This window comes from Gavia stellata, chromosome 2 (genome assembly GCF_030936135.1).
Source record: "Gavia stellata isolate bGavSte3 chromosome 2, bGavSte3.hap2, whole genome shotgun sequence".
In the NCBI taxonomy this organism is placed as follows: Eukaryota; Metazoa; Chordata; class Aves; order Gaviiformes; family Gaviidae; genus Gavia; species Gavia stellata.
The window spans coordinates 15,673,708-15,690,845 of NC_082595.1; the positions used below are offsets into that span (position 1 = coordinate 15,673,708).

Here is a 17,138-nt window from a genome sequence, read left to right on the forward strand (position 1 = left end):
GCACGGTCCTTACCAGCGCCGGTCGTGTAGGGCGCTTGCTTACTTTTAATTTTCAATTTTTAATTTATTGGTTTAAACTCGCCACCCCCCGCACCGCCTCGGGCTGCCTCGGGCGCCCACGGGGCGAAGGCAGGGCCGCCCCCCGCCCCGTCTCCGAAGCCGGCACCTATGCCGGAGGCGCTCCGGGGCCGCCACGGCCCGGGCAGCACCGCGGTTGCTCCGCGGCTGCGGGGCAGGTGCCGCGGCGCCCCCCGCCCCTAAGAGCGCACGGGCGGGGCGCGCCAGGAGATACGGGGGTAAAAACGTCGAGGGGGGGGGGGGGGGGGCATAAACCAAGTTAAACAACTAAAAAAAAACCAAAGCGGGGACGGGGAGAAAGGCGGGAGGAGGGCGAGGCGCCCCGGTGCCCGCGGGCGGGTGCCCCGGCCGGAGCCGGAGCGGTGCCGGTGGGGCGGGGGCGGCCCCCCTGACCCCCCGCGGCGCCGCCGGGCAGGCCGGTGCCGGGGGCGGGGAGGCCGGGGCGCGGCGGCGGCGCCCCGCCGGCCCCCATTGGCGGGCGCGGCGGCGGCGGCGGGGCCGGGCCGGGCCGGGCCGGGTCCGGGGCGGAGGGGCCGGCCCTGCCCCCGCGGCCGGCGGCGGCCCAAGGTTTAAAGTGAGAACTTTCTGCGGGCGGGCCGAGCCGCACAGCCCGCCGCCGCGCCGCTCCTGCCCCGCGCCGCAGCCGCCGCCGCCGCCGCCTCCCCCGGGCGGGCCGTACAATCCTCGGCAGTGTCCTGAGACTGTACGCCCGCCTCGGGGGCGACCCGGCCGCACCGGACCCCGACCCCCGGCCGCCCGCTCGCCGCTGCCGCCCGGGGAGCCCCCGCGTCCCGCGGGCAGGTGCTGAGCCCGCCCCGGCCCGAGAGGCGGCGCAGGAGCCGGCGAGCCGCCGCGATGACAGCTGACAAGGAGAAGAAAAGGTGAGGGGTCCGCGGGCTGCTGGGGCCGCTTCGTCCTCCTCCGGCTCGCCCCTTCCCCCGCGGCAGCGCCCTCCCGCCTGGGGCCGCGGCGGGACTCCCCGCGGGCAGGGGCGGAGGGCGGCACTGCCGGCGGGACGGCGCGGCCTCGCCTCCCACCCCGCGGAGGGTCCGGACCCGGAGCCTTTGCGGAGACCAGCAGCGGCTGCCCTGGGCGGTAGTTCGCCCGGCTCAGGCGGGGGAGCCGCGCCGGGCTCCTCCGCCGGGGGAAGAGCGGCGCCCCTCCCGCCCCAGCCGCCGCCGAGCCGAGGCGGGGAGCGCCTGCCCGGGGAGCTGCCCCCGCCGGGCGGCACCGCGGCGAGCGGCGCTCGGGGGGCCGCCGCTGCGGGAAGCGGCCCCTGCCCCGGCCGGCACGTCCCGAGCGCCCGCCGCCACCCGGAGCGAAGGCGGCCGCCCGGCCGCGGCTGTGCCCGGCGGGGGCTGCGGGCGGGCAGGTGCACCTGGCGGGCGCGGCGGCGGCGGCGCCTCCGGGCAGCCCGCGGGCGCGGGTCCGCCGCTCTTGCGGGAGGGCTTAGTGCGCGTCCCGGCAGGGCTTGTTCGCTTAGTATCGGTTGGGACCTAGTTACGGGCAAATGAATTGTCAGTTGAGGAGGGGGCTTTTAAAGGTAGCACCCTTAGCAGCGCGTGATTCATAGTGAAAACCGTGGGGCTGTCGCTGACAGGCGACGTAAACGCGCGCGAGTGGAGTCAGAGTACCGCGTTCCCGCAGATCCTCGCTCCGGCCCGACTTGCCACTCGCGCCGTTGGTGAAGGTCCTCAGCTGTGGCGGGTTTTCCTAGAGGGCTGAGGGCTGGAGGAGCCCTGGCCGGGCGCTGGGCTGGGCCACTTACTGCGCTCTGAAGAGGATGTCAAGCTAGGCGGTTCCATACTGCCTAACGAACCTTCCAAAGGGAGTAAAAGTAACTCCGCAGGTTTTCCTATCAAAGAGTGTATTTTCCTGGTGGCTCTTGAGGTTGAACGTCAAAATAAAACACACGATCCCTAACACATAAGTTACAGGTGGCGATTAAGAAAAGAAGTATCTGGTCGTGGCTCCAAGCCGATAAACAGTTCCTGGGGATGAGTGAGGGCGCTGACATGGTGAAGGCGAAGCGAGTGAATAAAGGTCCACGAAGCCTCCTAGCAGGGTGTTCATTCACCCTGTTTTATACGGCAGGCAGTCACAAGGCTGAGTCTATTATTGGCTCAGGTTGCTGTTCTGACTATAGATTGTGTTCATAAACGATGTGATTTACAGACTAAGAATTTTATCTTGTTATTTGTCATGTGTACTTTCCAGTTGATGATGCAGTAAACTTTAAACACTGGTTTTTGGTTTGTGTAATAGCTCCTTTTTTATTGAGTCACTCTGTGACGATGTAATTGGGGAAGTATTGTAGTATAAACCATACATTTACCATATAGCTAGCCGCAGTTTATCAAACGCTAACGTATTAAGGTTAAACAATTGCCGCAAGTGTATTGTCTTCTAGGTATTCATCTTCTGTGCAGGGTATAAAATACGGGTACATTTTGTGTCCTCTTGTGTTGAAGAAGAGAGTAAAAAATTATAGTACAGTACAATGTAGTTATAAAAATGTGTTATCGTAGTTTATAGGAATGAGAAGAATGAAATAGCGTACATATTGAAAATACACTGCGTTCATTGTATCACCTCTTTTTAATGAGGCACTCAAGCTCTTCAGTTTTAACCTCTTACTTTCAAACACAGTGAGGGATTGAGCGCTGTCTAATCTTGCAGGACAGCACACTGAAGTGCTTTGTGGAAATATTCTCCAGATACAACATAGAAACTTCACAGGACTAAAGTTTGAATGCTAATCCTGACTCTGTCACTGATTTTACATAAATCTTGTGACATTCCAGTGACAATTTTCTGTCTCTCTCAGAAGTAGGCTAATTGTTATCTGGCTCATGGGATTGTTGTGTAAATTAATGTTTGTGGAAGAACTGGGAGAGTATCAGATGAGGGATTTAAGATAGCTTGCTTGTGCCTCCCTGTCTGTGCGCGTATGTATGTATGTATGGATGTCCCTACTGGGGACGCACCCTACGTAGCCTTCTGAAGCAAGATTTTTTTTTTTTTTTTTTAATTTTCCAATACTATTGTAGAACAGATTTATTGACTTGAGTTCAACACTTGTTGTATTATTTGCTTGAGCTCTATCCAGATGTGCAACTAGGAACTCTAACCTGACTCGCTAATAGCATTTATAAATCAATTTTGGGGAGAAAAGGTGGTGGGGGTAATATGGTTTACCAGATTTGCAGGCAGCTCTGGAACATATGTTTAGAGGAGCAGTTCTCTTACTGTTAAACAGAAGCTCTATGGAGGATAATCTTTGATTCTTTTAATGGTCCATTTAAGTTGAAGAGCATCCTCAGGTTCTCATTTGAAGCTCTGTCTGTCAATAGAAAAGAACCGTTGCTTCCTTTGGAACAAACGTTCTAACACTTTCAGTAGGCTGATTTCCCACATTTAAAGTTAGTCCAAGATACTGAGTTGAGATTAATATGATTATTATTTTAACTTAATAAAAAAAAAAAATCATTATCTACACAGTCTTAAACACAAAGTCTGATGTTTCCTAGAACGCTCGTAATTAGAAACTGGGAAAGGAGGAGTAAAAGGGTAAAACACATTTTAGCAAAGTAATAAAAGCTAAGGAAAAGACATCTGTGATCATTGTGCAGTACAATGACAACTAGTAGATAGATCCCGATTTAATTAGGGCAGAATTGCAGAATATCTTGGTGTGGTTTTGAATTATTTGAGGGACGTAGTTATTTTAATAGGAACGTATGGTATGTTAAATGGACTGTTTTGGATGGACAACAGCGTATATTTGAGAATAGTTTGAAACCTGGCTCAGGACAAATCAGGTATCACTGAGTAGGATGCGTCATTTGGCTTCACCTTTTCAGTTGTGGTGTTTGGGGATTTCTGTGTTTGTTTTCTGGTAGTATGAAAAATAACCCAATTTTGCAGCTTAGGGGGATTCTATACTAGTGGTCCCCGTATAATTACACAGTACTGTTTTGTCACCCTAAGGATGTAATGTTATATAAATCTGTTTAACTTCTTCTGGTGCAGATAGTAAACAAACGGGATTCCTCCCAGTTATTGACTAGGTAACTGACTGCTTTCAATTACTCTTTCACTTTGGGCTTTATTAGATGTTGAGCCCCTCTAATGAGACACTTTGTGCCTCAATTTCCACTGACCTTTACTTCAGGGGAGTGATTCTGCCAAGCTGAGGTCGCTCTTGGTGGCTCCTCCTCAGGATGAGGGAACTGTCCTGATGACACCACTCTCCAGCGCTCAGGTAGTCACTTGCTCTTAATGGATGTAATTTGGATGCCAGGAAATGTGAGCGATTGGATGTGCCAAGGTGTTTAACTGCAGATTTAAGGAAAAGTACTTTCTCGGTTTTGTTCTACCCGGTATGCTTTCTGTTTTAAGGTATGTCGCCATTGTCAGATACACTACCTCTTGCCTGTTATTCTGTGACGGTGATGAATTAGATGATCTTGTCCATCCACTTGCCAATGTAGGTTGTTTCTTCTATTCTTGTAAACATCACTTTATGTACTTCAGCTGATGGAGCTTTGAACGCTTTTCTTCGCAGGCTATTGCATAGATTACTTCACTTCATAGAAAAATTGTTGAAGTTTTGTTATTGCTCAGCATCTCCCCACGCATAGCCCGCTTATTTAATTTCCTTCAGTTTGCTTCTGTGTTAATGTCTCCCCTTACAATTTTTCTTATTTGATGTTATCAAAAGGAAATGTAATCTCCTGAATTCATGATGAACAATCTGTTGAAATTGGCTGGTTAGTACATGTTTATGGTATGTTAACATTAAGCAGCTTGGACTTGGGTTTCAGCACCAAAAATGCAGGCACTTCATAGCTTGTAGGTCTTCTTGAATGACTCTGGCCACTCGTACTCACGGTATTTTGCTTTTGCCCCTTCTGGTTTCTGCATTCACTGCCCTTTTTGTATTTCTACAGATGTAGAAAGAGTTTTTCTACCAGAGGGCAACCCAAGGGCACGTGAATGAGGAACGACAGGCTGCACGAGTGCCTCGATGTCTCCCTTTGCCTGCGGTGGCACGTAGCAGAGGTTGGGCTGAGCTCTGACTTGGCGTCCTGGCCTACCTGGGAAAGCTTGACTTCTGCTGCCCAACTGCTGTGGCTTCACCTCTACAGAGCCGAAGCATTTGAGCTTAATGAGGGCTGAATGGCTTTCACTGTGGGAGCGGTGTGCAATGCCAGTGCTTCCCGGTGTGTGCCATCCTCCGGGAATTACCTGGGCTTCTGAGGATTTCTGCTTTGTGGGGATGCCACAAGGGCTGGCTCTGCTCATGTTTAGCACTTAGCCCAAGAGCAAGTTAAAAATCTAACACCCCTTACTACACAGCACCTTTCTGTGTCATGTCCTTTTCCCTTCATCTTCTGATGTCGGTTGTCTTCCGTCATGTTTATGCTGTGTGGGTCATTGGGAATATCTTGCATATTGGAGGTACTCTGCTAACAGGAGTTTTGGGATTATTTTTGCAAATTTAGAGAGACCCATTATGAGTATCAAAAATGGATCTCTCTGCCTTTCTATAATGTTTTTTATTATGGTGGATTCATAAACATTACGTATTTTTATTTTCAGGTTCCAAGTAGGAGCTGCTGTTAGGTGGGGGGGGGGGGCAGAACTCTTCAAGTATTGAACTTCTTGCTATTATTTTCGAATGGATAACCTTTTTAAAGCTGAGAATTAGGTTAAACATTAGAGTAAGGAAATGAGCAATACAAAGGCAGGCTGTATTTAAAAATACTTTGGATATATGGAATGGTTTTATTCCTCTAAAGCTATTTGTGAAATGCTATTCTTTTAATTACTCCAATATTCATAGTGTCATGTATATCTTAATAGTGATAAATACCTTTACTCCTGGTAGCTGGCACAAGGTTGACAGAACACTTCTCTTAAATTAAGCGAAAGTTCAAGTATGGTTTTTATGCAGCTGGCATTTTTTTTCCCCTCATTTATCATTCTTGTGCTCCATTTGCTTAAAAGGCTATATAATAACGTAGTTATCTGCTGAGGATAAAATCTTGACTGCTTATATAAGAAAAAATAACTGCTTCCGTAAATTTAGACTCTTTTCTGAAGTATGTAAAATGGGAAACTATTTTACTGTGCATTTGGAAAGTAGATTAATGAAGTACAGTAGGCTAACTGGCTGATAAATAACTAGTGTTCCAAAGTAACTCTCATTTAATTATGCTCTTTACTTCTTGAGCTCAAATCTAATTACGGTTTTGGTTCTTTCCTCTGTGACTTTATTTAGGTCTAGAAAATTTAGCTGAAACAAAATCTACCGTAATAAATTTTGATTAAATGGGTGTATTTATGTCTTAAAACAGTTAAACTTGTAATTTAATTTACTTGACTGTTATTACAAAGAGTTTGGAGTTGGATAACATATCCATTATGTTTTTCTGTCCATTGCATTACATGACACAGCAAATATTCAATATTCCATTCTACATAAACTCATCAAATATTTTGCCAGACAAGAAGCTAAGTTGCTTTAGTTGAATTTTTAGGTCTGATCTTCAGTCACAGAGGTGCCCTGGTCTTGACCCTTCCTCTGTGTGTGAATATGTAGTATCAGCAGTTTTCTTTGATTAGGGGAATGTTTAGGGTGTCGCCTCCAAAAACATTGTTTGAAAAATTCAGAAACTTTACAAATGCTTTATGTTAGCCTGTGGGTGTGCGACTAATACTGGCTTATTGCAGCTTTATGAACAAGTTCTGTGCATCTGGGCAGGAGGAAAAAACACTTTCTTATTTTGTTTCTGCTCTCAAGTGGGACAAAACCAGGATAATACAGCTCCTTAGCATTTTTCATTCCTAATGCAAATATGTTGAACCGTCCCCCAAGTTACAAATGCTTCCTCATTCTGCTGTGTATATATTCATATAGTGATCTGTTTTCAAGCAAGCATTAAGTCGCATATGTTTTAATCTCAAGTATTTGTGGAGTATCTGTAGAACCAAACTGACTATTTTCCAAAAAGATCTCAACAACTTACTGGTGTTTCTAACAAGATACAGGAGAAGTAAACACATCTCTAAAAATGTATCTTGCCTGTGCTTGGCTACCCCTCCAGCCCCTACTTCTTGAGGCCTGTCCCTAAATCCCAGTTGTGACCTACATGAATGAAAACCCCAGGCTAGTATGCGGACAGGCTGTAAAGCAGGATTGTGATGGAGAGAACAACCGGGCTGTGGCCATTTATGGGATTTGGCTGGGATTTGTTTGTTTGTTTTTTTACTATATTGTCAGTAAGCTTAAGATTTATTGCCCTGCCGTGATCTTAAGATAACTCTCAGTCTCCTCAGCTAGTTTTCCCAACTAGGTGTAGTGGCGATTAGGTCACTGTTTGTGCTATAAACGCAGTGCTCATTTTATAGCGTACCAAGATGAAGGAAAGGTTAACAGAATGATGATTCCCCCACAAATATCTGCTTCAGTCCTTCAGATCTGTAAAATGAAGGATGTATTTATGAAATAGGTGGTGGGCAGATGATGCTGTTTCTTATTGATCTGGGCTGGTGTCAAAGCTACCATAAGTTTCTTTGAATTGGAAAAAAAAAAAAAGACTTTCTGATGGGCGTTCTCATGCTGGTGCGGCTGTTAGCTCTTTCCTGCTGTGGGGAAGGTTGCACCAATGGCCAATATATCCCATGAGACGCCGTTTCTCACCTTCCATGCTGCCATGCCCATGACCAGTTTAACGTCTTATCTGTCTTGTTGCTTTTGGCATGGGGCTGTCCCTGGAAGCTGGAGTCGTAGTGGTGGGAGACGTGGGGTGATGGTGCACTCCCAGCCTTGGGTCCCGTGCTCTAGTGGGTTGCCCTACTGTTTTTTTCTACAGAAAAGCCATGAGTGCCAAGTCCTACAGTGCACTCTGTGTCTGCCTCAATTTTTTTTCCAAAAATCACTTATTCCCTGTTGCTTTCACCTCCTTCTCTGCAGCCCTGGCAGAACAGAAAGCTGGAGCACTGCAGCATCCCTTTATATTTGGGTATGAATTGCTGCCTGTGTTCAACTCCTTTTACAAATAACATTTTGGAGCTAGAAGAGTGTGAGCAGTCTGACCCTCTCTTTTTGTTTCAGGAAATTGTGTTATCTAAGGAGAAGCTAAAATTAGAAGGGATATGGGGAGGGTTGTGTGTTTTGGTTTTTTTTTTTTTTAAACTGAACAACTCTCCTAATGGATGAATCATGTGGGTGTAACTTATGGCAAGCAGTGTGTCTGAAGATATATGTGTAATAAGATTACCAGGATCATTTAGAAGCTATTTTGAACTACTGAAACGTGAACCTAATCTATTGTAAATATTTGTTACTCATTATCTAATATATCAAAATACATTTGGTTAGAGTTAGGCAAATGAAGGTAAGATATAAGGTGCAAGTTTTTAACAATGGGTTACTAAGCATTGTAAGAGCTGCAGATGCAGTTGGTGGAGCAAATATTTTCTGTAAAAATAAATATTTTCTTGGAAAATAATTTTCCAGTGTACAGGGGGAAAAGCGCTAGCGTTAGACTAAAATGAAGGGATGGGATTGACAAATTGTCAAAACATTTGGAGAGTGCTTAAACATTTTAGATTTGGCTTCATTTTAATAAATTTTCTGAATCCCTGTGTTGCGCTACGTTTTTAATCTAAAACTGGATGTTTTAAATTTCATTTGAATGAGACCTCAGTAATTTTTGGCCTCTTTTTAATTTAAAGTTTTTTTTTTTTTTCCTTCTGTTTCTGGTGTTTGACTCAGTTGGGGTTTTTTCCAGATTTTCTTTGCTTTACTGAAAGCCGCAAGACACATACATGAATCTGGTTTGGTGGCTTGACCTGAATCAAGTTCCTGTCTTCCTTTCAGGAAGACTCTTTAAGTTTTCTGCTAAACCAAAATATTAGGTATTCCTTTTATACTACTCATTAACCCTCATCACTTGAGGCCTTGAACTTAAAACAGTCCCGTCTTTCAAAAACTGCAATTGTTTAAACAAGTTACCCGGTCTGATGAAAATATTGAGTCGTCTTTGGATAGGGTTAGGCAGGAAGTGTGACTCGGCGATGACAAAGGTCTTCTCTAGCTTTGGTTATGTGAACAGCTTTTTAAATACAGTAGTATAACTGACAACATAGCAATAAAGGCCCTCCCCACCCCCTGGCCCACATTACTGGCTCCTGATATGACAGACAAGAGAGCCAAAATGTGGGAGAGATGAAAACAGCATGTTGCAGAATTTCTAACTTGGTTGTTCTCGAAGGACTGATAATTTCAGAGTCATGTTCTTGAAAACCTGCCTACGTACGGTGAGAGATAGAAATGTTTGCCTTTCCCAGGAAAGCTATTGCTTTAAGTAACAGATATAATAATATCTTGAAATATAGTGATCCCAGGTGATATCCACCTTTGGCCTAGTACGTGCATTTTCTTTAGGTGCTCAGCTTCTGAGTCCCTTGGTATGTATTATTTAATACACAGAAGGTGATTTGCTGAATGACTTCAGTTTAAGAAGCCAATACAATGGCCTGAATAAGTTGCAGGAAATCTAAAAAATGTGCCCTATTGCTCTTCTTTTCTTAAAAGGGAAAGCTGTTGCTAATTTATAGTGTCAGAGGCCTTATGAACTTTTTAAAATCTTAGCACTGGGGAAAACCATTAAGAGCTGAAAAGTTTGGTGCAAGTCGTGTAATAGTGTTCACGTGCTTGTAAGATAAATATTTGCTTAGGTAGTAAGCTGAAGGAAGTATGAAGTGGGGTGGTTATTAGGCAGTTTTTATAAAGGTAGTGGAAGTAGGTGTTAAAGAACATTCCTTGTGTTTTGTTTCATCCATTAGCATATCTAAGGTCTTCACTGCCATAAAAAGGTACTTAAACTCTTGGTATCACAGTTGTCGTTTGCACTTGCATTTGTATGATAAACTACAAAGCAACCCTATTCAGTCATTGTGTTTGGGACATTCTCGTGGCTGGTGTTGGTCTTCGAGCCCTGTCCATTCATTCACAATTGTATCACCCTCTCTGCCAGTAAATTCTTGGTGTTATTGGGTACTTGCTGTCACAATACTTCAAAGATCTTTGTGACGTTAACAAATGCTAAAAAAAACCCCCCACCCCTCTCTGTATTCCTACTTTTGTAAATGGGGAATGTTTCTAGGAATGTGCCGAAACTTTCAGCTGTCATACTATTTGTATCCAAAACTTGTTGCAAATACCAGAATATCTTTTGAGATTGTATGCATTGTTGTGCCTGGTTAGATTTTTATATGCCATTATGATGAAATATCATACTCGTCAGCTGATGGCAATGACAGTGTCTTCAGACTCTTAGATAATTATGGAGAGTATTGGCTTAAAGCTGATATGAAGCTTGCTTAGAAGAAAAATGTTTTTTGAATGATCCATGAAATGGGAGCATCATACATACATGTGTGAGAAGAAATTCAACATTAAGTGGTTTTATTGTGCCATGACTCCTTGGCAGTATTTCTCTGGAATACAAACCCAGTGAACCAAGTATACCTATACTCCACTCCAGGATTTTTCCTAAGGACTCAGTTGCCTCCAGTGTGTTTCATAACCTGTGAGAGAAGATTGGAAATTGGTGGAAATGCTTCTGGTATTTCTCCTGTAGAGCTTTTGCCAGGTGATTCTTCTGGGAAGGCTGTGTTTGCTCGGTTCTTGGGAAGGGGAAAGTCTTTGGGAAGGGGTGAGCCTTTGGGAATGGCCTCTGCATGTTGCCCTCACCAGGAGGAAAGAGTTATCTTTGGAGGAGCAGCGGGGCTTTGCTTACCGTTTGCTGTCCCTGGGTTTTCCCATCCCTTCTTAAAGGGAACCTCTGTGACAAAGGAAATCCATGATGAATGTAGCTTTTGGTTTACTACTTCCACTGTATCCCCATATTGACCCAGGTGACCTGTTTCCCCTTGTCCTTTAAGCTGACTCATGTACATTGGGGAATGCAGGCAGTTGGAATTTGCCAACCTTTGCACATGAGATGGGTGACCTTCACTTGCAGAGGAGGAAGCCGATACCCCGTCTAGCCAAGATGATGATGCCTGGTCTTAACAAAACAGCATTACTTAAATTTTTAAGAAAAAATAGACATTTGGGGGGGTTGACCCCCTTTATTGCTTAATGCAGCACTTTTACACGCGTGATTTGGAGGAAGAGTTCTTGTTTGACTGATGGAACGTAGCTTGGTTCAGCTGCGGGTGGGCTGTTTATGTGTGACAGCTGTGAGATTATCAGTTACTGTTAATAACTCCAGTTCTTGGTATTTCCCCTGAAAATGATTTGAAGGATGTGTTTATTGCCATTACTAATCAGAGGACATTTTTATGGGAACATCCTTTCTGTGCCTAAGTTGTCTTAATGCTGCTACTGGCTTTTACATAACAGCAAAGCTGTATTTATGTTCTCAGTGATTCACAAAAGGGGACTATCCCGTTTGCTTAGGCATGTGCTGGCTTGAAAATGAAATAGAAGTAAGTGCAGATATCTTGAGGGAAACTTAATGCTGGTGTTTCGAAACACCCATTATTTCCCTTTTAAGAAAAACAACCCCCCCAACCCTACTTTTGTTTGTTAACCGTGCGGCTGGCCCGAATGAAACCTCTTTGGCATGGGGACCTGGGCCAAAGCGCAGCGAAGCTGAATAAAACCATTTCTTGGATTCTATCTCTTGAGCTTGTTTGCCACTCCCAGTAGAGCTGGCTGTAAAAGCCGCGTCTGGTTGCTGACTGGGCTGCTGAACAGCAGCTTCAGCAAGCGATTCTGCCTCTGCAGCTGCATCTCCCATCGCCTTTCTCCTCCACACCCTCTCTGAAGACCTTGCTTGCCCAGCCCCAGCTCTTTGTCCTCCTGGGGACTGGGGACGTTGGGTTGGTAACGTAGCCTGGATGGTGTGGCTGATCTCCGTCATTATCCTCGCTCCCCAGTCTGGAAAACTGGGATGGTAGTATATCCTTCCTTCCACCCTTTGTGTGTCTTATTTATTTAGACTGTAAACGTTTTAAAGTAGGGACTTTCTATTTCTATGCCTAACACAATGCTGTAGCGAGGTTGGCAAGAAGGTTGTGTGATAAACCTAACTTGAAAATGCTTAAATAGGGGGTTGTCAAATGGAAGGAGTTTGGGTCTCTCTTGCTTTTCTTACATCGCCTGGTTAATTGCTTTCTTTACTGCACCATTCCGTATTATCCCTCAATATGTAGGTTACACCCACGTGCTGATGGGTGACCTACGCCTTTGTTTGCTTCACCTTTGAATTTGGCCCCCGTCGTATAAGATCCACGTGCAATTTAGACACCCCAAGCAACTGAGGAGATGGGGTGGTGGTGGCAGGGGATTGCAACGCCCTGAAAGTGTCTGGGAGACTATAAAGCGCCCCTTTACTCTTTCAGATTTCATCACAAAGCAGGCAAGTGAGCAACCCATGGGGCAACAAGAACGAAAAGGAGGATTTGACCGTCACACCAAAACCAGTCTTTTCTGCAAATAGGTTGTTCAGCAGGGTTTCAGCCAGCAATCATTTGCGCTTGGTTTCTTTGAACTGAGAGCTGTAAGAAAGGAAAACAGTGCTGAATTACAAGGTTAACCTGACGTGAGTTTAGAGGTTAGCGTACGCAAGCTCCTTCACATAGACTGCGTAGACCGAAGCCTGTGGGTCTTCATTCATGTTGAAGTTTCTCCTGCATATGGGTGGCAGAGCAGGCCTGAAGAGGGAGCAGGCATGTTCTTCAGTGTAAAGAAAAGACATTGAGAAAAGCCTAACATCTTATACGGGCTTTTATTGGCAGCTTTGCATACTGTATATGTGCAGGCTCTGAAGAAGATAATGCAAGAGGCCATGTTATCTGTATAGCACCGCTCCTTTCTCTTTGCCTGCCAAATCCTAGGACAACATCCCCCACCCCCCAAACCGAAACGCCACCGTAAACACAGTGTAACTAAATTCTAGCTTCTCTAAAGGCAAGCATGAAGCAATGAACTACAGTGACCAGCACTATTGCTTTCTGACTTTTTTTTTCAAATGTATTTTAAAGGAGGTGGATGACAGCAAATGGTGCGTGTTCAAAAAGTAGTGACTTCTCAATGCTTTTCCAACCTGGGGAATAAAATGAGTGGGGAGCAAAGTCTGCATTGCAGGTCATGGTAAGGATTTCAGATGCAGTGATGGCTAATGTGGAGCAGAGGTCCGCCTAAAGACAGAGCTGAAAGAGGAAGGGTGTCTGCAGCCTGACCTGTTAAAAGCTTTAAGAACAAATCATCCCAACATGAAGTCATTACAGAGTGGAGGGAGTTGATGTGATGAATACAGTGCAAGCATAAAATGATTTCACATTCTATTGCATTTTGAGTAGGTTACAGCCATGGAATGAGCCTACCGAGTCATTTGTACATTGAACTGTGTGCTCCTGTTGGTCGGGTTTCTTAGTTTCTATTTGTACCTTACTTAACAGATTGGGTGCTCTGGCTTTTGTACCAAAATAACTCCAGCTCCAAAATCTTTGAAGTCTGATAATATGTCTAGAACTTTTACCAAAACGGGGTTCAGTTCCTGCCTGAGACCTCTGGGTACTGCTTTGAGAAAATACCTTTGATAAAAATATAATATAAACTGTGTGTAATGTGAACCTTTATCCCTCTTAAAAGGGAATTTCATGATCGTTCCACTTGGGTTCTACTTCTGTTAGCTGGTGGATTAAACAAATGAAATGGTCAAACACTCAGTAAGGTATGAGGAAAGCAGAGCAAGCATCTGTTCTTATACTGTTATTTGTGTAGGAAGTAAGTTTTGAATTACGAAGTTGTAAGAAGGAAATATTTGGTGGGCAAATCTATTTCAGTACACTCTGTTTTTGAAAGTATTTAGTTTGCTCACATACCAGGAGTTGTTGTAGGACATACAGTGAAGCTGTGGAATGAGAAATTAGTGAACTGAAGGAAAATATACCAATGCATGCAGCATGGGCAACAAACCGAAGGAGCTGGAAGCCATTGTCCAGCAGGAAAACTAAGATAATAGTGGTCATCACGGAAACGTGGTGGGATGACTCGCACAACGGGAGTGCTGCACCGGAAGGCTACGAACTCTTCAGAAGGGATAGGCAAGGAAGGCGAGGCAGTGGGGTAGCCCTGTATGTCAAGGAGTGTTTTGATTGTTAAGGATGGTGACGATAGGGTTGAGTGTCTGTGGGTAAGAATCAGGGGGAAGGCCAACAAGGGAGATATCATGGGGGGAGTGTGTTATAGACCACCAAACTAGGATGAAGAGGCAGATAAAATATTCTAAAAGCAGCTGGGAGAAGCCTCACAATCACTAGCCCTTGTTCTTGTGGGGGACTTCAACTTACCAGATGTCTGCTGGAAATACAATACAGCAGAGAGGAAACAGTCTAGGAGGTTCCTGGAGTGTGTGGAAGATAACTTTCTGGTGGGTGAGCCAACGAGGGAAGGTGCCCTGCTGGACCTGTTGTTTGTGAACGGAGAAGGGCTTGTGGGTGATGCGATGGTGGGAGCCTGTCTTGGGCACAATGATCATGAAACCACAGAGTTTTCGATTCTCAGAGAAGTAAGGAAAGGGGTCAGCAGAACTACTAACTTAGACTTCCAGAGGGCAGACTTTGGCCTGTTTAGGAGCCTGGTTGAGTCCATTGGGAGGCAGTCCTGAAGTGCAAAGGAGTCCAGGAAGGCTGGACGCTCTTCCAAAAGGAAATCTTAAAGGCACAGGAGCAGGCCATCCCCATGTGCCGGAAGACTAGCCGGCTGGGAAGGAGACCGGCCTGGCTGAACAGAGAGCTTTGGCTGGAACTCAGGTTAAAAAAGAGGGTTTATGACCTTTGGAAGAAGGGGCAGGCCACTCAGGAAGACTACAAGGATGTTGTGAGGTTTTGCAGGGAGAAAATTAGAAGAGCCAAAGCCCAACTAGACCCTAACCTGGCAACGGCCATAAAAGACAACAAAAAATGTTTCTATAAATACATTAGCAAAAAAAGGAGGGCTAAGGAGAATCTTCATCCCTTACTGGATGCAAGGGGAAACGTAGTGACAAAGGATGAGGAAAAGGGTGAGGTACTTAATGCTTTCTTTGCCTCAGTCTTTAATAGTAAGACCAGTTGTTCTCTGGGTACCCAGCCCCCTGAGCTGGAAGATAGGGACAGGGAGGAGAATGAAGCCCCCACAATCCAAGGGGAAATGGTTAGCGACCTGCTACACCACTTAGACACCCACAAGTCTATGGGACTGGATGGGATCCCCCCAAGGGTACTGAGGGAGCTGGCAGAAGTGCTCACCAAGCCACTTTCTGTCATCTAGCAGCAGTTATGGCTAAACCAGGGAGGTCCCAGTTGACTGGAGGTTAGCAAATGTGACACCCCTCTTCAAGAAGGGCCGGAAGGAGGATCTGGGGAACTAGAGGCCTGTCAGCCTGACCTTGGTGCCAGGGAAGATTATGGAGCAGGTCATCCTGAGTGCCATCACATGGCATGTACAGGACAACCAGGCAATCAGTCCCAGTCAGCATGGGTTTATGAAGGGCAGGTCCTGCCTGAATAACCTGATCTCCTTCTATGATGAGGTGACCCACTTAGTGGACAAGGGAAAGGCTGTGGATGTAGTCTACCTAGACTTTAGTGAAGCCTTTGACACCATTTCCCACAGCATTCTCCTGGAGAAACTGACTAATTATAGCTTGGACGGGTGCCGCCTTCTCAGGGTAACAAACTGGCTGGATGGTCGGGCCCAAAGGTTTGTGGTGAATGGAGTTAAATCCAGTTGGTGGCTGGTCACAGTGGTGTTCCCCAGGACTTGGTACTGGGGCTGGTGTTGTTTAATAACTTGATCGATCATCTGGGCAAGGGGATCGAGTGCACCCTCAGTAATTTTGAAGATTACACCAAGTTGGATGGGTGTGTTAATCTGCTTGAGGGTACGAAGGCTCTGCAGAGGGATTTGGACAGGCTGGATCGATGGGCTGAGACCAACTGTATGAGATTCAACAAGGTCCTACACTTGGGTCGCAACAACCCCATGCAACGCTACAGGCTTGGGGACAAGTGGCTGGAAAGCTGTCCTGCAGAAAAGGACCTGGGGCTGTTGGTTGACAGCTGGCTGAAGATGAGCCAGCAGTGTGCCCAGGTGGCCAAGAAGGCCAACGGCATCCTGGCCTGTGTCAGAAACACTGTGGCCATCAGGAGTAGGGAGGTGATCGTGCCCCTGTACTCAGCACTGGTGAGGCCACACCTCGAATACTGTGTTCAGTTCTGGGCCCCTCACTACAAGAAGGACATGGAGCGTGTCCAGAGAAGGAACAGAGAAGGGCGACGAAGCTGGTGAGGGGTCTAGAGCACAAGTCTGATGAGGAGCGGCTGAGGGAACTGGGGTTGTTCAGTCTGGAGAAGAGGAGGTTCAGGGGAGACCTCATCGCTCTCTGCAATTACCTGTAAAGAGGTTGTAGAGAGGTGGGTGCTGGTCTCTTCTCCCAGGTGACAAGTGATAGGGCAAGAGGGAATGGCCTCAAGTTGTGCCAGGAGAGCTTTAGATTGGATATTAGGAAAAACTTCTTCACCGAAAGGGTTGTCAAGCATTGGAACAGGCTGCCCAGGGAGGTGATTGAGTCACCATCCCTGGACGTATTTAAAAGATGTGTGGATGAAGCTCTTAGGGATATGGTTTAGTGGTGGACTTGGCAGTGTTAGGTTAAGGGTTGGATTTGATGATCTTAAAGGTCTTTTCCAACCTAAATGATTCTGTGATTCTGTGAAAATAAAGAGAAGGCCTCAACCTAGAGATATACTAGCTATCGAGAGTCAAAACATCTCCCCCTCCACCTCAGAGAAAGTAAATGCTTTCTTGCTTGTGGTTTGTTGTAGCTGACTATGAATTGTATACAGGAAGTTCAGAGAAGGATTTTGGCTGGGTGAGCTCCTGGGAAATGCAGTCGTCAAAAGAAATCTTAATAGAAGATTTAATAAGAAGATGAGACGGTGATTAGAAGAACTATCCTCTTCTAGCTGGTTTTCTTAAAGAATCAAGG

The 17,138-nt window shown here is 46.0% G+C and overlaps 1 protein-coding gene across 1 annotated transcript in view; it reads left to right on the forward strand.

Annotated features, from left to right (window-relative positions):
* Positions 1–898: 898 nt before the first annotated feature.
* The window catches only part of EPAS1 (endothelial PAS domain protein 1), a 79,885-nt gene continuing 63,645 nt past the window's right edge, over positions 899–17,138 (forward strand). Inside the window, exon 1 of the mRNA XM_059829923.1 lies at positions 899–959. Within this exon, the coding sequence (XP_059685906.1) occupies positions 934–959 (26 nt within the window). The 5' untranslated portion in view covers positions 899–933. The remainder of the gene's footprint in view (positions 960–17,138) is intronic.